This window comes from Mustelus asterias, chromosome 18 (genome assembly GCF_964213995.1).
Source record: "Mustelus asterias chromosome 18, sMusAst1.hap1.1, whole genome shotgun sequence".
NCBI classification, from domain to species: Eukaryota; Metazoa; Chordata; class Chondrichthyes; order Carcharhiniformes; family Triakidae; genus Mustelus; species Mustelus asterias.
The window spans coordinates 85,592,653-85,612,974 of NC_135818.1; the positions used below are offsets into that span (position 1 = coordinate 85,592,653).

The 20,322-nt window shown below is 41.3% G+C and overlaps 1 protein-coding gene across 4 annotated transcripts in view; it reads right to left on the bottom strand.

The window, feature by feature from the left end:
* LOC144507338 (serine/threonine-protein phosphatase 4 regulatory subunit 3-like) overlaps positions 1–20,322 on the bottom strand; it is a 104,815-nt gene that overhangs the window by 21,569 nt on the left and 62,924 nt on the right. For all 4 annotated transcript variants that reach the window (XR_013500070.1, XR_013500069.1, XM_078234503.1 and 1 more), the window contains exons 5-8: positions 20,034–20,111; positions 18,986–19,102; positions 14,836–14,952; positions 6,852–6,983 (exon numbers count right to left, since the gene is read on the bottom strand). Coding sequence is in view for 2 of the 4 variants with exons in the window: in XM_078234503.1 (XP_078090629.1) it covers positions 6,852–6,983; positions 14,836–14,952; positions 18,986–19,102; positions 20,034–20,111 (444 nt within the window). In the remaining 2 variants the exon portion in view is untranslated. The remainder of the gene's footprint in view (positions 1–6,851; positions 6,984–14,835; positions 14,953–18,985; positions 19,103–20,033; positions 20,112–20,322) is intronic.

A 20,322-nucleotide genomic window follows, 5' to 3' on the forward strand; every position in this document is an offset into this window, starting at 1 on the left:
TATTCATAAGCCTGACACCAGACCGCCAAGGCAATTTCTTGATGCAGAACTCAGTGGGATGGGAGATTCCCAGAAGGACAATGGAAACTGTTAAGTCCTAACTATTTTGGGGATTGTTGATATTAAACAAAAAGAAAAGCATGTGATTTTCACACACAGATTCAACGTAACACACATCAGGTTTATTGAAAGAGATGTTCTCTGCGCAGAACAGAAAATGAAACTAAACAGCAGCCTGTGAAGCACCCGAAGGACCAAGTCATGTGACTGTCTCTTAAAGCAATCATGCAACCACTTAAGTATATAACATCCCTCCTCCTTTACTTCTGTGGTCAAGACAAAAAATTACGATGTCATACATAGGATCAATAATACTTTAGGCACTGTACTATGCAACATTAATCATAATACAGTTAATAAGAAAGTTGATCAGGAGGATGTCTATTCCTCTTTCGTTGTATATGGTATTCTGGAATTTGGAATTTCAGTAGGCACTTCTCCTCTTGGAATTAATTCTGCATCATTCTCACGTGGTACAGTAGCTAAGACACAATCAACAGGAAAATCAGATTCAACTAAGTAGTAGTATTCACAACACGAGGGACTAAAGAAGTTGGTATTTCTGAAATGATTCCGAGAAATTATTTGAAGATGACAACAATTGGTCAGCATGACGTCGCCAAACTAGTTTATCTGTGGTTTGAACCGTGTATGAAATTGGACCTTTTTTTGCAAAAACTATGACGGGTACCCATTTCTCATTTGTTACATAATTATGCGCTAACACTCGATCTCCTTGTTGAAATGAGCAATTTTGCCCTCACTTCTCATCTCGCAACTTGAGATTGTTGTTGACACTCACTATCTCTGAAGTTTCTGCAGGTAAAAACAAATCAAACATAGTTCTCAACTTCCTATTTAAGAGTAGTAATGCAGGTAAACTTTGGGTGGTCACATGAGCAGTGTTTCTATAAGATGCCAAAAAGCCATTCACATGATATGATGACGAATCTTGCTCTCTTGAAGCTTTTAAAGAGTGTTTCAAGGATTATACAAATCTTGCCGCAAAACCATTGGTTGATGGATGATAAGTTGCGGATTGTATATGCTGAATACCATTTACTTTGAGATAATCCTCAAACTCTTGCGAAGTAATCTGTGAACCATTATCGCTAATAATCTGTGCCAGTTTACAAAATCTTGCAAAAAATTCATCAAGTGTTTCAATGGTTTGTTCAGTTGCAGTAGATCTCATGATAACTTCTGGTCACTTTGCATGTTTATCAATTATGACTAAGAACATGCAATCCTTAAACAAACCAGCAAAATCTACATGCAATTGTCGCCATAGCATCTTAGGCCACTCCCAAGGTGTAAAAGGAGACAGCGGTGGTATATTTCTTATTTGTGCAGGGGATTAACACGGTCCGACTTTTTCTTCAATCCGAGTATCCAGCCTGGTCACCAACAACAACTACATGCTAATTCCTTCATCTGGGCTATACCAGGATGTTCTTCATGTGGTTGTTCAAGAATTCTTCCATGCAGACTAGGAGGAATGATCACACAGATTTCCTACAATAGACACCTAGCTACCTTGGACGGTCAATTCAAACTTTCTTGACACAAGTGGCTTCAAATCAGGATGTGTGCAATGTTTTCTAGCTATCATTCCTTTCAATACCATATCCATCACCTTCCCCATCAAGGGATCTTTTCTGGATTTATGGTTGTTTAAAAGCTCTTCTTTGGATAGCCCCATAATACGAACCGAATCATCTGGTTTCATGACAAGTACAGTTAAGGTACCCAGTCACTCATTATAACTGGCTCTAACACGTCAGTGTCAACAAGTCGTACTAATTCTTCTTGGACCTTGACACGAATTGCAAATAGCACTGCTCTTGCCTTGAGAATCTTTGGTTGAGTATTGGGCTTTATCTTGAGTTTCACTTGAACTCCCTTCATTGAGCCAAGTGTCTCTTTGAATACACTCTTGTATTTATCCAGAAGGTGCTGCAGGTCTGTTTTAGCATCGGCCAATCTGATGCCAGCACTCCAGTTAAGCTTTATCTTCTCCAATCACGATATCCCAAATAGAGCTGGAAAATTACCACAAACCACATGGATATGCAATTCTGTCCACTCATCTCCATGTTGACTATGATGTAAACTTTTACCTGCACAATCTCTACCTTTTATGTCTTTAAAATCACATCAGCTAGTTTAAAGGAAGATGATTCAGCTTTTGTTGTATATAGTTTCAGGAATTAAAAGATACAGCAGCACCAGTATCAACCTCCATCCTAATAGATTGTCCACTTAACTTCAGAATCACCCAGAATCTATGTGCTTCACCCTGTATGGATAATACATTCAGTTCAAGCTCTTCACCATATTTCTCGACATTCTCTTCTTCACAGTCCTCATTCTTTTCTTTCATGTTGCTAATTCACATGTTGAAACTACAAACAGTCATGAATGAAACCCGATCCATCTCTCAAACCAGCCTCCCATCCATTGACTCTGTCTACACTTCCCGCTGCCGCAAAAAGCAGCCAGCACAATCAAGGACCCCACGCACCCCGGACACTCTCTTCTACCTTCTTCCATTGGAAAAAAGAAACAAAAGTCTGAGATCACATACCAATCAACTCAAAAACAGCTTCTTCCCTACTGCCATCAGACTTTTGAATGGACTTACGTCGCAATAAATTGATCTTTCTCTACACCCTAGCTATGACTGTAACACTACATTCTGCACTCTTTTCTTTCCTTCCCTATGAATGGTATGCTTTGTCTGTATAATGCGCAAGAAACAATACTTTTCACTGTATCCTAATACATGTGACAATAATAAATAAAATCAAACAACTCAAATTATTTTTGTAGAATCTAGAATGCAACTTGGTTCTTCTTGAATGTACCCAGATTCTTCTTCTTCTGAATATTCTTCTCAGGGGAAGTTTGACTAGCCAACAAGCCTTTGCAATGAGACCCATTTTGCCACAATTCTTGCACTGACTATTGTTGCTCCATTATTCACCTGCTGAATGGCCCATTTTAACACATCTGTGACATGCTTGTTGCTGTTTTGAATTCTTATGGGCAGTTCGCAATTTGTGGATCTTCATTCCTGTACCAAATTGTGAAGCCTCTTTAGAGGCCAGTTCCATCGACACGGAAGTTTCTACTGTTGTCTTTAAAATCAATGCGTGTTCAGTTAGTAATCTTCTTTGGATAGCCTCATTTTGGAGACCACAAACTAGACGATCTTGAAGAGCATCTTCTCATGACTCACCAAACTCACAGTGTTGTGCCAGCCTTTTTAAGATTGCCACAAACTGAGCAATACCTTCACTTTCCACTTAAATCCTTTGGTGGAACCTGAACATTTCTGCAACGATCCGTGGCTTTGGAGAGTTAGGCTCTTCCCAAGATCTTTGTCAAGCCATCACAATTTTTGGTTCCTAGTTTTGCGAGATGAACCAAGTTCTGGAACATTTTGGTTTTACTTCCTATTGTACTGAGAAAAGCTGGTACGAGCTTTGGGTAGGGGGCTTTAGTTAAGTCGGGCAGCATGGTCGGTGCAGGCTTGGAGGGCCAAAGGGCCTGTTCCTGTGCTGTAATTTTCTTTGTTCAACTCATTGTACAAGTAAATAAAATTGTAAAGTGCTGAAAACGCTCTGCATAGCAACTCTAGGATTCATTTTCTTCATTGAAAGGACCCATGGATCCTAATTGACCCACCACTTCTCTTGCAGGTGTTAGCGACTCACGACTGCTCAGCATTTTTTGTTTACTGCCTTCTGAGTACTCCCCTTTTTCTATTTAGGATCTTTTCTTGATGTTCTCGATGAAACAAACCCCGACTCGTCATCAATTTTCTTTTTGTAATGTCGTAACTATATTAGGGGCTGTGGGTTTTCAACAGAAAGAGAAAGATGTGGTTTGCACACATAGATTCTAAGTAACATACAACGGGTTTATTGAAAGATGCTCTCTGCACAGAACAGAAAATGAAACTGAACAAACTGAACAGCAGCCTGTGAAACACCCGAATGATCTCATGATCAAGTCAAGCGGCCTTTTAAAGCAATCATGCAACCAATTAAATATATAACAGAAACACATTCGGAATGTTCTCAAAACATCCCTGAAGAGGTCAAAATCCCTGCCAACTCATGTGAGTTCCTGGCTTATGACAGAGCAAAGTGGGGAAGGTTCATTCAGAAAGGTACCAAACACATCAAGAGGCTTCGTCGGAAAAATGCAGGGTGAAGCCAAGACATTGGAGGGAACGCAATAACCTTCCAACAACTCATTCACCCAATCCTCCAAGCACCACGTGCCTTGCATGTAGCAGTCTGTAAATTGCACATTGGACGTATCATTTATTTTAGAACCCATCAAAATGGAGTACAGCAAGTCATCCTCAATCCCATAGAACTGGCTGAGAAGAAGAATTCAGCTGAATCACCCAAAATAGAAAAACATTTCTGAAGCAGCAAGGAGAAGATGAATATGGGTTCAGTTCAAGGATATGATAAAATGTCCTGCAATATTTGTTTTTTTGTTGATTCATAAGATCGGGATGTAGTGGCAAGGCCAGCATATATTGCTCATTCCGAACTGCCCTGGAGAAGTGGTGGTGAGTCATCTTCTTGGAATGCTGTAGTCTGTACTGAATGCTGATAGGGAGGAGGGGATTTTGACTGGTTGACGATGAAGCAGCAGCAACATATTTCTAAATCAGAGTGGTGTGTGGGTTGAAGGAGAACTTACTGTCCTTGATGGACAGCAAGCCAGCTGGATTTTCCAACTGTGTTTTGCCTCACCTTTTGATGAACTGCTTGGACTGTCACAGATTCAAAGTTAGCATCTAGGGGAAATCACTGCATGTAGAATTTAAGTTAGATGCATCAGTTTCGTTTTAGACCTTTTCATAAACATGGTGTTATGTGCAACTTCGGACTGAAGGACAGGAAAGATTACTACAATAGAGATCTCTAAAGACACTCACAGCAGGACCAGAAGCTTTGTTATATATTTAAAACAGAAGAGGTAACAGAGAGCATGTGAGAAAGAAACAAAAGAGTGAGAGAAAAGAGATCAATTATCTTGTCAATAATTAGTTTCATAGGAACAGGCTGCTCTTCAGCGCCTCAAGTCTGTTTCATGGATCAACTGAAGCCTTATATAGTGGTCTAACACTATATAAAGTACTTTCAGAAATGATGCTAGCTTTCTATGCCTTCATTACTGAGCCCCATTTTGCTTTTCCTTCTTTTGCAGCATCAGAGCGATGGAAAGCTGAAATATGCTGCTGTTCATGATCATCTTGCAGCAAGGGATCAAAGAAGAAAAGTACAGCACAGGAACAGGCCCTGAGGCTCTCCAAGCCGATCATGATGCCCTAACTAAACTAAAAAAAAACTTCTGCCCTTACTCGGACCGTATCCCTCTGTTCCCTCCCTTGGATTATCTCATACACCAGGATTACCAACAGAAAATTCTGGAGCGTGTATTTTTCTCACAATTAGTCACATTCTGGGGAAAATCACCGTGCTTGGAATTTAAGTTAGATGGTGTGCATTAATGTGCTTGCCACTGGGGGAAAATGCTTTGAAATATAGCCAGGCAGGAATATCCAAATCCACTGGGTGAAGAACAGGTAGCTTTCAACATGAAGAAAACAATTTAAGCAGGGTTAGAAGACACAAAATGAGGTATTGTAACTTTAATGAATGAACAAATTAAGGCACCAATGGGTAGACTCAATAGTCTGGGTAACAGCTGAACAACTCTATGGAGAATCACTGGTGTATTCTGCACTAATCCCAAGACACATATACCTAAAACAACTCGGTCTTAACGTCTCACTCTCTCTGACTCGATACCTCAAAGGAACTGTTTGAGGCAAGCAAAATAATCTAATTTGACTTCCACAGGTTGCTAAAAATATGCCACTGCTAAGTTTTGATCATCAACAGAGTATCTTTCTTTTAGGGATCTTTGCTTTGTCAGTCTAGGCTCCGTGGTAGCAGTCTCATGTCAAAAGTCAAAAGGTTGTGGGTTCAAGTCCCACTCCAGGACTTGAGCATAACAATCCAGCTGACACAACATCTTAGCACTGAGGGACTACTTCTCCTTAAGAGGTGTTATCTTTCTTTTAAGACATTAAATTGAGACTCTGTCTGCCCTCTCAGGTATACATAAAAGATGGTAGTATTTTGAAGAACAGCATGGGAGATCTCGCTGGTGTCCTGGTCAATATGTATCCCTTAATTGACAATCCAAAAAAATAGATATCTGGTCATTATCATTTTGCTGCTTGTGGGAGCTTGCTGTGCACAAAATGGCTGCACATCAGGAGTATTTCATTGATTGTAGAGTGCTTTGAGATGCACAGTGGTTGTGAAAGGTGCCATATGAATGCAAGTCCTTCTTTCTTTACGTGGGAACCAGTGGATTGTTCAAGGAAAGGTAGGTGATTGAGATGCAGACTATACAGATGTGTGCATGAGTAGAAAGGACAGGGTATTCCAGATGTCTCAGCTCATAGGTAGGAAGTGGGAAGGATGGGAATGAGAGCATCGGTGAAGTTTGGAGTCAAGGAAATTATGGACTGAGGTTTTGTGACAAAGGTGGAGGTAACCACCAATGTGTTGAAGGTCTAAGAAAGCAACATTGGTAAAGGAAAAATGCAGTGAAGGAAGCAGAGTTCAGGACTGAGCAAAAGGGTCAACACCACTGGACTCAAAGAAACAGACACACAGCAGCAAATGGACATTAATAAACACCCGGATAACTGGAACATCGAATGCAACTTAAAAAAAAAATATACTTACATTGGCTGTGGCCAACATGTTCTCGGGGTCAACTAAAGTGCGGAGTAGTCCCATAAGTTGGACTGCGCCGCCTAGCTCAGGATCGGGATCACAAATCATATGTTCAATGATGAGATTGATGAGGAGGATATCCTAAAAGAAAGTACATCAATAGCTATAAGTTTCATAATCAAACCAAGCTGTGAATTAGCACACACAACTAAACACAAAACAGCACAAGCAAACGTTCCTAGTTTTTCTGCCATTTAATTTCAGGAATGTGTGTTGACTTTGGCTTTCCTCTCTGCTTTGTGTGTAATCATGCAATTCAAAGTGTCAAGCTAATTTTCCATATTCCATGATTGTTTTTGTTACAGTAACAAACTGCTTGTCTGATATTCCGTATTGAATTTCTTCCAACTAAATACCAATAAGGCCAAAGTTATTGGCTTCGGTCCTCTCTGCAAATTCCATTCCCAAGTTAATGACTGTAACCCTCTGCTTGCAACCCAGGCTAAACCAAACAGTTCACAAACTTGGTACATTTGACCCTGAGCTGAGATTCTGCACATTGAAACCGTCACTAAAACTGCCCTGTAACAGTGCCCAACTCCACCCTCTCAGTTCACTTTCTGCTGAAACCCTCATTCTGCCTTTGTCACATCTGGGTTTAAATATTCCAATGCACCCCTGGCCAGTCTCTCACGTTTTACTGTCTGTAAGCTTGAAGTGATCCAAAACTCTTTGTGAATTTGAATACAGGCAGCAAACTCCCATTCATCCATCAATCCTGTGTTTGCTGACCTGCTTTGGCTCCCAGTTAAACAACATCTTGACATGAAAATTCTTATCCTTGTTTTCAAAACCCTCTCTCTAACCTTCCCACTTCCTATCTCCATAATCTCCTTCAGCCCCACAATAAAGATATCTGCATTCCTCTAATTCTAGCCTGTTGCGCATCCCCAATTTAAATTGCTCTACTAATGGCAGCAGTTTCTTTAGCTGCTAATGCCTTAATCTCTGTAATTTCCTCCCTTTTCTTCTCCAAGCAGTAAATCACAAACCACCTCCAACCAAGCTCTTGGCCATATCTACCAACAACACAGGAATTTGGTGCAGGTATGGGCTATATGGCCTCTGAGTTTGCTCTGCCATTCACAATGGTTAGCACTGCTGCCCCACAGCGCCAGGGATGCGGGTATGATTCTCGGCTTGGGTCACTGTTTGCACGGAGTCGGCATGTTCCCCCATGTCTGCGTGGGGTTCCTCCGGGTGCTCCCATTTCCTTCCAGTCCGAAAGACGTGCTGGTTAGGTGCATTGGGCTTGCTAAATCCTCCCTCAGGGTACCCAGACAGGTGCCGGAGTGTGAAGACTAGGGAATTTTCACAGTAACTTCATTGCAGTACTAATGTAAGCCTACTTGTGACTAATAAATAAACTTTAATATCATGGCTGATCTTCAAGCTCAACTCCACTTTCCTGACCGACTTCCATATCCATCGATTTGCCTGGATTCCAAGAATCTATTGATCTCAGTCTTAAATATACTTCATGTCGGAGTATGTAAACCTCTCTGGGTTGGAGAATTCTGTATGGCCTGCAGTGATGTTTGATAATGCTCCCAAGAAGTTTTTTTCGGATATTTTACGATCTTGAAGGCATTATAAGCATACAAGCGTTTCTGACAACTGTTAATCATTTTCCTTTCAGGAACATACAACAATTCTACAATTCCGTGTAAACCAGAGCTGACTAGATTATAGTGATTAAATAAGTTGCATTGTGTTTTTATTGGGTTCAATTTGAAATCTTCCGTCGTCACAGTGGGCATGAATTTCAGTGAAAACCACAAACCTGTCTGAACTGACAAATGCAAGCCTTTTGTGGTTGCTCATTGCATTCACTATCAAAAGTAACACTTTACAGCCTTTTCTGCAAACGCTACAAGCATCAGTGCACAAAGACCACAGCAGAACTCTGGCAGTCCAATTACATTTCCCTAATTATTTCCTGCAACATTGTAGTCTCTGCTTTCTCCCTTCAATTTGCAAACATGAGATTCAATGGGTAAGAGAAGCGTTTACAATAAGGAATTGTAGCTATGACGTCTTTGTACCTCAAGTACTCTACACATTAGGGGACTTCCACAGTAACTTCATTGCAGTGCTAATGTTAGCTTATTTGTGACACTAATAAATAAACTTCTTAAACAATAAAATATATTTTGAAAGTGAATAATTGGAAATTACAAATATAGTACAACATATTTTGTATACATTATATAACTAGTATCCAAGTCTATATTATAATTAAAGAAAATTGAAAAATACTGGATTTTGCAACGTGTAAAGGAAATGGTCTGTAAAATTGTCAGTATTAGATGGAGTAAAGAAGCAGAGATATCTTGATGTGCAGACATAGGCCATTAAAAGGTGGTGGCTCTATTGGATGAGGCTGCTACTGTACAAAACATTAGTGAGACCGCACTTAGAATATTGTACAGTTTTGGCCCTTACTCGAGGAGGGATGTAGTTTCATTGGAGGCGGTTCAGAGGAGATTCACTAAATTGACTCCAGAGATAAGGGGCGGAATTTTCCTGTTCCGCCTGCCACGGGAAATGTAATGGGCAGGACAGGATCATGCAAAGGTCCATTGATCTCAGGTGGGATTTTCCGGTCTTAGGGCAAGTGCAACCGGAAGATCCTGCCCGAGGGAGTTTGACTTACGAAGAGGGATTGAACAGAATTAGACCTATGCTCCCTGGAGTTTAGAAGAATGAGGGGAGATCTAATTGAGGTGTACAAGATGATCAGGGGGATTGACAAAGTCATTGTGGAGAGGATGTTTCCTCTCGTAGGGCAATCCAAAAATGGGGATCATAGTTTTAGGATAAGGGGTGACAGATTTAAAACAAGAGACAAGGAGAAATTACTTCTCTCAAAGGGTTGAGAGTCTGTGGAATTCAGAGTATGGTGGATGCCGCAACTTTGAATAAACTTAGGTGGACAGGTTTTTAATTAGGAAGGGTTTGAAGGGCTATGGCGAACAGGCAGGTAAGTGGAGTTGAGACAGAGATGAGATCAGCCATGACTGTATTAAATGGCGGAGCATGCATGAGGGGCTGAATTGCCTACTGCTCCTAGTTATGATTTTTATGTCTTCTAAAAAAGCACAAGGAATCCTGGTTCCCTATCCAGAAACATACAAAATCAAGGTAATAATGCTGATGTTCTTCAAGACCTTTACTGTATTAATTAAATAGAATTCGAAGTACAAATATGGACACTCCATGAGAGAGGATATAAAACCAACCGAAAAGATATGGTATGAATTAACCAGGATGTTACCAAGGATGAGAGATTCGAGTCACAGAGAGTGGTTTGATAACTTAGGATTAGAAAAGCTTGGAGGATTGATCTTAAAAATAATCAAGGAGATTAGATAGTTACTTGAAAGTGAAGGCCATGGTAAGAAAACATGAGCGTAGGATTAGACTCCAAAGTTCTACCTACTAATAGTGTGACACAGTAGTTACTAACATGCAGCTGTTGAGTTATTGGTGAGTTTTTAAATGCTCAAAATGATTGGCAGTTTTCTGAGGAAGCAGAGATTCACTACTGTTGTCAGAAGGAATATCTGTGATTGCAGCACTAATGTACAGGGGGAGGGAGCAGCTGCATCAACATTGTATAGGCAGTACTGAAATGAGCAGCAAAGTGGCAACTGGTATTAGGTAACAATTATGGGTCACTTTTTTTTAAAGCTTCAAATAACCAGATAGCTGCTTGTTTTCACAGTGGGGTTTCACAGAATTTGTAACACAGAAAAAAGGCCATTCTGCTGAGTAAGTTTATCAGGGTATTTACGCTTGTCACTAGCGTCCACTCACCTAACTGCACTCAGCCTATCAACATGTCCTATAATCCTTTCTCCCTCACGTGCTTACCTCATGAATATATTCATGATATTTGCCTCAATTACTCCATGTGGTAGCAAATTCAGACTTAATGTTGAAATGCTGCTACATCTAGGTGGCAAGTCCTGTTTAGTTCAGTTTATTTTGTGAAAAGGGATGAAGATTTTGAAAAAATAAAAAATAAAGTTAATAAATGCTTTCAAGGTGTGAAAATGCTTTCATTTCTGTCCTCCTGTCCCAGGATGATGTAAAATTGATTTAATGCCTTATTTCAATTCTCTCATTCAAGGAGAATCAAAGAATTCCTACAGTGCAGAGGGAGGCCATTTGGCCCATCAAGTCTACACCGACTCTACGACTGAGCATCTGACCCTGGTCCAGCCCCGCCCCGCCCTATCCCTGTAACCCCTACACATTTACCCCGCTAATCCCACTAGCCAGCACATCTTCAGACACTACACGGCAATTTAGCATGACAAATCCACCTAACTTGCACCCAAACACCTGGAGGAAACTCACGCAAACACAGGGAGAATGTGCAAACTCCACACAGTCACCCAAGGCTAGAATCAAACCCGGGTCGCTGGCACTGTGAGATAGCAGTGCTAAACACTGTGCCATCCAGAAGATTGCCATGGATGACATCATGCAGAGTGTTAATTAAAAGTGCTAATGGAGACTTCCATTAGATTCCTTTATGGAATTAGATGTCCAGGGTGTGCCATAAAATGTTTTATATATTTCAGCTCAGCACCCTTTTGTGAATTGTTGAAACATCAAGACATCAACTGTTGCGTTTGTCCAATTTCTATGCCTGCCTCACATTATGTGCACACATATTTCCATCACCCACCCACAGCTCCCCACCCACCACCCCTTACCATGACTGATGCTCACATTTCAGAATAGCTTCCACTCCTATCAGAAAATGGCCTGATCTCTGTTGCCGTATTGGAGCCAGTTTTAGCACCAATCTCACAGGACCTTGCTGCACCGCAAAAGGGCTGCTGAACAAACCCAAACACCAACAGCTCGCCCTCTGAAACTCACACAAACCCCAATTCCTAGGCAATTAAATATAATAACAAGGAGCTGGGGGAGAAAGTGAAACCGTTATGAAAAACTAAATATAGTCTTTGCTGAACCTCTGCCTCAGCTATACAAATACTAAACATCTATTAGAACACCTGAGACAGAGGTACAACAGAAACTAAATACTTTATTATTTTTTTCCTTCCCTAAAAGTACAGCAACGGTCTCTTACGAGAAACTACTTTAGCAGGTTTGCTTGATTTTGTATTTTGGTTCTTGGGAATTTGTGCCAAAATATATATCATGCTTAACACTGTACTGAAAAAGTATTATCATGCAGTCAATAAGTAAACTCCTTCCCTAAAGGATATTAGTGAACCAGATGGGATTTAAAACAACACGGTAGTTTCACGGAAACCATTACTGATATCAGTATTTTATTTCAGACTTAATGGCCCTGTAACTTTAAAGAATTGTAATTGTTTTTATTTTGATCTCGAGAGATGAGATTCACTGATTGATTTGACAGCTGAAGACTAAGTGGAGATTCCAATGACATGGTAAAACCAGATGCAGATTTGTGGCAAGTGTAAACATTTAAGTTTTTATTTATTAGTCACAAGTAGGCTTACATTAACACTGCAATGAAGTTACTGTGAAATTCCCCTAGTCGCCACATTCTGGAGCCTGTTCGGGTACACTGAAGGCCAATGCACCTAACCAGCACATCTTTGGACTGTGGGAGGAAACTGGAGCACCCGGAGGAAACCCACGCAGACACAGGGAGAATGTGAAAACTCCACACAGACAGTGACCCAAGCCGGGAATCAAACCCAGTCCCTGGCACTGTGAGGCAGCAGTGCTAACCACTGTGCTGCCGTACCACTCCCATTTTCTGGCACTTTTGGAGGAATCAAACCCCTACCCATACTGCAATTTTGGTATTCCATTTTATATACAAGATATAATAAATATGATATATCATAAATGCAGCGAGATAAATTTCTACATGGAACAGGCTCATTAGCATTAAGTCCTGCCTCATTAAATTGTCAGTCTGGTGGATCTCAACAAGCTTGAAAGTTGCTATCTTGGATCAATTCAGAGAAGAAAGCTGCTGGTTCAAAGCTCAAAGACTAAGTGAGCAACATATTGTCAGAAACTATACCATTCAGGTGGGGAGCTAAACCAGGTTCTTCCTACCTGTTCAGATGAGATGTTAAAAGTTGCATGGAGAGTATTTGAAAATAAGCAGAGTTCTCCTGGTGCCCAAGCCAACAAAAGACAGAAAAACACCAAAACACGGATTTGAGTGGCCACTCAATCTTTGCCAGTGGAGTCTTGCTTTTGGCTACATAACAATCAGTGCATTCAAAAAAAAACTTCACAGTGTGAAGCTGAGAGAGATGTTCAGCTGCACAATAATTTAGCAATCATGAGTAACTCCAATTTAGTTCAATTGGGAAGTCAGCAGGTAATGTAGAACAGTACTCGAAAATGGCTCAATATGGTGTACAAAACACAATCCTCATTTAACCTAGAATTCAGGATGGCTCAATGTAGTTGAATGGATGTTGTCTCATTCCACAACACAAACATCCCTAGCCTTAAAGAATACAAAGTAAACCAAATTGTACATACTTAAAGCAATAATATTTGAAAATAGAATTACATGGAATTTACAGCAAAGGACAGGCTGTTCAGTCCCAACAGTCCATGTTGGTATTTGTCCTCCAGGAAGAGCAATCACAATCACACATTTCCATTCCTTCTATCCCCATTTCCTTTATCTATTAAATGTTTACATGGTCTCTGCTTCAATCAGTAGCTGATTCTACATTTCACAATCTCATCACCTTGTGTAAAACATTTCTCCTGCTCTGTCCTATATTCCACATTCAATTTTATATGTATGTCCCCTTATTCTAAGTCCCTTAATCACCATGAGTTTTATTTTACTTACTTTGTCCCAAGCTTTCACAATCTTAAACATTGCTATAAAAAAAACCTTAATATCAGTTTCAAAGAAAATATCCCTAACTTTTCAGCTCCTCTATCATATTACCTCATACTAGACAGCACCCTTTCAATGTTCTCCAATGTGATTCCAACTAAAGTTTTATAAAAACGAAAACTTGTACTGAAAGAACATCTTTCACAATCTCAAGGCATTCCAAAGCATCTGGCAGTCAACGAGTTATTTTTGAAATATAGTCACTATTATAAAGAGGGTATCAGAGCAACCAATTTGTGTACAGCAAGGTCCCACAAAGAGCAATGTTTAGACGATCTGCACGTTGGTTGAAGGATAAAATAATTGGCCAGGATTTAAGAACTCCCTTGCTCTCTTTTGATAATGTATCTTTTACTTCTTCCTGAGGGGTCAAGACTGGGCCAGAATTACAGAATCCCTACAGGACAGGAGGCGGCCATATGGCCTATCGAGTCTGCATCGACTCTCTGAAAGAACATCATACCTAGGCCCACCTTCCCCCACATCTGACCTTCTGACTCAAATTAACCACACACCTTCACACCAATGCTGTGATTTCATTTACAATATATAGTAACACAACCATCAGTTACCACATCCACCTTAAACATTCACTCCCTCTAACACTGGCACACAGTGACAGCAGCATGTACCATCTTCGTGACACACTGCAGAGACTCACCAAGATTCTTTTGATAGCACCTTTATAACCTGCAAAACTCCACTATTTAGTAGGACAAGTAGTGGGGACACCACCAACTGCATATTCACCTCCAAGCCACACACCATCCTGATACAGAAATATATTGCTGTGCTGTTTCTTCACTGTGTGAAAATCTTGGAACTTCCTCCTTCACAGCGCAGGACATGTACCTACACCGCGTGGACTGCAGTACCTCAAGGTTCACCACCACCTGCTCACAGGAAATTGTGGATCGGTAACAATGCTGTCCTTGCCAGCAACATGCATATCCCATTAATCTGACTAGCTTGCATTAAGCAAAACAGACCATGTCATGGCAAAGTTCAAACATTTAAGAAAACCAGCTTTCAAGTACTTACATCGTCATTTTGTTGCGCTTCCTGCATGACAAATTCTCGTACCATAGATGGATTGTACTCGACCAAATAGGAAAATATATCAGTGGCTGCACTTCGCACCTGAACGTCATCCATACCCTGAAAAATCAATATAATGGTATATAGTGTTATCACACAATAGCTAGATTTGGAAAGAAAGCAGTGAGATTTCAGTCAAATTATCCCACCGAAACCATTGATACTGTTACTCCATATCAAATACAGTATTGTTTTCAAAAAGGGAAGAGGATTGGAGATAAGAGTAGGCTATATGGATCAGTCTGGTTCCTAATGCTGATTCAGGAATTTGCATCACTTATCTTGTTCCCTAACATAATCCAAAGACTACCACAGGTTTCTATTCAATTACCCTTTGAAGGCGTACAGCAAGTTCCATCACCCTTACGAAAAAATATTTAAAATTTCCTTTTTCTGAAGCTCCTTCCCCTCCATACACTGCGCCTCTTAGTCCAGAATTTTATCAAAGGGCAGGGCAGGACTGAAAGGAGAAACCAACCACAGAAGGGCTGTGAGACTCGGGACATTTTACTAGTGCTCAATTGGCTGCCACCAGCACCACTGTCCGCCTATGGATAGCTGCCCATACCCCCTGAGCTGCCAACCCTTGCAGCGCCATTGGCCACCGTTGAGGCTGCAAGAAGAAGGTGGTGCCAGTGCCTCCATTAATTAAATCAATTAAATAAATACAATTAAAGTTTTTGAGCACAATTCAATTATCCACAAACTGAGTTAGCTACAAATAAAATGTTGTAATTCCTTTAGGATTCAGTGATTCTGATGGATTCGTGGGTGGGAAATATTGAATCCAAGGATCAGAGCTTGTCAAGGCACCCATAAAGATATAGAACATAGAACATAGAACATTACAGCGCAGAACAGGCCCTTCGGCCCACGATGTTGCACCGACCAGTGAAAAAAAAAACTGTGACCCTCCAACCTAAACCAATTTCTTTTCGTCCATGAACCTATCTACGGATCTCTTAAACGCCCCCAAACTAGGCGCATTTACTACTGATGCTGGCAGGGCATTCCAATCCCTCACCACCCTCTGGGTAAAGAACCTACCCCTGACATCGGTTCTATAACTACCCCCCCTCAATTTAAAGCCATGCCCCCTCGTGCTGGATTTCTCCATCAGAGGAAAAAGGCTATCACTATCCACCCTATCTAAACCTCTAATCATCTTATATGTTTCAATAAGATCCCCTCTTAGCCGCCGCCTTTCCAGCGAAAACAATCCCAAATCCCTCAGCCTCTCCTCATAGGATCTCCCCTCCATACCAGGCAACATCCTGGTAAACCTCCTCTGCACCCTCTCCAAAGCCTCCACATCCTTCCTGTAATGTGGGGACCAGAACTGCACACAGTACTCCAAGTGCGGCCGCACCAGAGTTGTGTACAGTTGCAACATAACGCTACGACTCCTAAATTCAATCCCCCTACCAATAAACGCCAAGACACCATATGCCTTCTTAACAACCTTATCTACTTGATTCCCAACTTTCAGGGATCTATGCACACATACACCTAGATCCCTCTGCTCCTCCACACTATTCAAAGTCCTCCCGTTAGCCCTATACTCAACACATCTGTTATTCCTACCAAAGTGAATTACCTCACACTTCTCCGCATTAAACTCCATCCGCCACCTCTCGGCCCAACTTTGCAACCTGTCTAAGTCTTCCTGCAAACTACGACACCCTTCCTCACTGTCTACCACACCACCGACTTTGGTGTCATCAGCAAATTTGCTAATCCACCCAACTATACCCTCATCCAGATCATTAATAAATATTACAAACAGCAGTGGCCCCAAAACAGATCCCTGAGGTACACCACTTGTAACCACTTATGAAAACTTAGTTTGGCAGGGCCAGGCAGGCAATCTGTGATAGTGGGTGGATCTATGGTGGTGTGATGGAGGGAAAAGGGCTAGGGGAGGTATCCACTCCATTGGTGCTGTTGTAGTTAAGGGGCGGCCATAAAGGAAGCCCCACTCCAAGGCCACAAAGGTTACTTCTCATCTTCTGGCATGGCAGACATGGCAAAGTCTCCTGTTGCCAGTCAAATGCCGCAGGAAGTTGCCCTTTTAAAAAAATAATTCTTGAGATGCGGGCATCACTGGCTAGGCCAGCATTTTATTGCCCATCCCTAATTGCCCATGCATGCTGATAGTCCCTTTAAGGGTCACATGACTCAGTAAACCAATCAGGGACCTGGTTGAGGGTTCATCCCAGCAAGCTGGGGTTTCTGTTCCAGAACCATCTTGGGAGCTGGTTGCAACCAAGATGCTGTAAGCTTCTGTACAGCCTTTACCTTTAAATAAACTTCTCTTGTTCTTCCCTTAACTGGTGGGCAAGAATTATTACATTGGCGATGAGGGTAAAAGGAAGTCTCGGACTGAGAGTATATGGTTTCCGTTGAAAATTGAGGCAAGACTGATTAGAAAAATGCTCCTATTTGGACGAATAGATCCTTTTGATACTTCTGTGGAAGGCTGTACACAATACATAGGGCTATTACTTTCATGCCATCGGAACAGGAAGGGAAGAGAAAGGCAATCCTCCTGAGTTTGTGTAGGATCCAGGCTTACAATTTGATTTGCAGTCTCACAACCCCAAGCGTGCCCGACTCCAAACATTCATTGCTTGGCATCTTTTGTGATTCTTGATCCCAATTCTTGATCCCAATCAGAGCCAAAACCTAGCATTCACCATGACTGAAACATTCAATATCAGAAGACTCACAAATGAGAATGAAAGGGATGTCACGCAATCAATGGAGGACCTGATGCTTGTGTGTCACTTGATGGAGGTAGCTGTGGGGTTGCAATTCACAGGACTTTGACAAGAGTAATTAACTTTCATACAAGACAGAAGACTAATATACTTTTTCCCCACGATTTAAAAAGAATGAATTTGTTTTGAGTCTAGAAAACAGTGTAGCAGCCAATCTGGCATTGATTATAATTGCAAAATAACACAACTCAGTTTGAATTCCTTGGAGCTGCTGTCATATTAAAACTGATGTCTGTGAAACTTTTCTGTATAAATATTACACTCACATATGTCCACAAAGACCTACGCCCTGCCTCACACTAGTTTCTGACAGGCCTAAAGCGAGATTAAGAGTCAGGCCAGCAGAGGGAAGGTAACCAAAATGTATAAGCAGCAGGACCAATGGTGCTGCTCTTTAGCCCTTCTTCAGCTATAGTTTTAATGCCTGTGGCTCTCCTCTGCGCCCAACAGACACATTCCAGGCTATTTCTGGAGTCTGATTGCTCCCTCCTAACCACTCATTTCCATAAAACAGACTAAATATATACTTGTAGTAAGTAGAAGACAGTCTGCATTATAAATACTCCTCTACATGTGCCTTCCTCTCTCCCCACATATGGTATGGCAATGTTTCATTCATGTAAAGTAAAATAGCTCAACTATTTTAAGGTGCTCTGCATTTGAGAGATGAAAATAGAACTTTAAAGTAGCAACACAAACAGAAGACATATAATCCATCCCTCTACTCCAATACTCCAATCCAGAAGAACAACACAGACACCATCAACATGAACATCCTTAGCACACTGCCGATTAGGAGTGTGGTGTGAAATGCTAATGTCACTTGGTCTAAATGGATGAACGAAAATCCTGGATCATTTTTAATTAAAAGCAGACAAGCATTTGGTCACAGTGTATGATCAAATAAACCGTGTGATTTCCTGGTTAAAGACTCTTTCCCAATGGATGACCGCAGCATTGAGGATGGGAAGTCACAAAGGAACAATCAGGAAGGATTCAACTGAATCCTTCAGTCTAATAACAGCTTGGGTCTACAATAATTGGCCTCAGTACTGCTGGGCTGGAGGGGGGGGGGGGGGGGGGGGGGGGGGGGAGAGAGGGGAGTGGGGGGAAAGAGGGTAATCAGGCTTCCCATTCCCATCCACTAACTCCCACTTTAAACTTGTGGAGGTCGGGTGAGGGCAGGAGCTCCCATGGCCAAACAGTTGCCTGATGCTCACTGTCAGGCTGACATGAAAAATTTTGATGAGATATTGGAGGGCATCTGTTCCGTTTGGAATTGCACTTTCCGCAATTTGCAATTAACAACTTACCAAAATGACCTCAAGAGCTGGCAGTATACCCATATTTGACAACGTTTTGAAGAAAGAGTCCCTGTTCTGAGGTTGCAAAGTTTGAGAAAATGCACAAAATTCTTTCAGAAAATTCACCTGTAACAAAAGCAAAATTACATTTTGGGGATCAATCAGACCACTAGGTATCATTCATTCCACCCATCCACTCGACTGATGACACTCACTAAGTTTATTTTGAGCACTACAATCCCAATTCCATTGCTATTAATAATACTCCCTACATACTTCACAAGTGGAAGGACATGAGATGGTGTCTACAGATCCCTACGTATAGCTTGACTTCCAAGGGTAAAATTTTCCACAACAGCCAAATATTCTGGTCTTGCCATTGTCAAATGGGGTTTTGTGTTGAATGTACCCCTTGATGTCAGGAAACCCGTGGCAGGGATGCACTCTCAGTGGGACCGGAAGATCCCGCCGGCATGAACAGCCGGAACGTTCCAGCTCAAATGTGACATTCCCAGTGCTTTGCCATAGGACAGGAGAAAGCTTTATGATCTGCAGCATGCTTTGATTAGGGTTCCTTTGCTTATGCTTATCCTATGAGTTCTGGTGTTGCCATGCCTCCTAATAGCATTTCCTTCCTTTTGGTCCAACTTCTTCCACATCCAACAGCTATGTAAGCTAGGAAGGAAGGCTCAGAAGTAAATGGATCAAACTGGCTCAAAGGCTGCACTGGAACAACTTCTTCAAAGTACTATTCTTTACAATTTCTCTTTAAACAACTGTACAAAATACAAATTCACATGTTCGGGGTATTTATGTATGTAGAGCTAGATCCTGTGACACTCCAGAGACACAAGTGAGACCCTCTTATAGTAAAAGCACACTGATTTGCAGAAAATAGTTACTTCCAAAGACTGTGTACCAAGGAACACCAACAGATCTGGTCCGATATATTATTCACCCAATTACATTTTAGCTATGAACCATCCCAAAATGGCTCTGTTCAGCCCCTGCGCATATCTCCAGTAGCACATATACACTCAGACATTCCCACACTTACCAGTTCCTGTCTCTTATCATCATCGGTGGCATCATCCGTTAACTGTGCAAAAAGTTCTGTTAGGAACTTCTCATCTTCCTGGAAGATTTAAAATAAAAAGTGCAAGATCGCTGATAAAATACAGACAGAAGACTAGCTGTGACCCACTGAACAGGGTTTTTTCTTCTTTACTGTGTGACTATAACATTTGTTAATACACTAGCACAATAAAAATAACTCATGACCATGACTGAAGCAGGGAGCAACAGACACTCAGTCACTGCCTGCAGATCCTTAGCCAGTCAGTTAC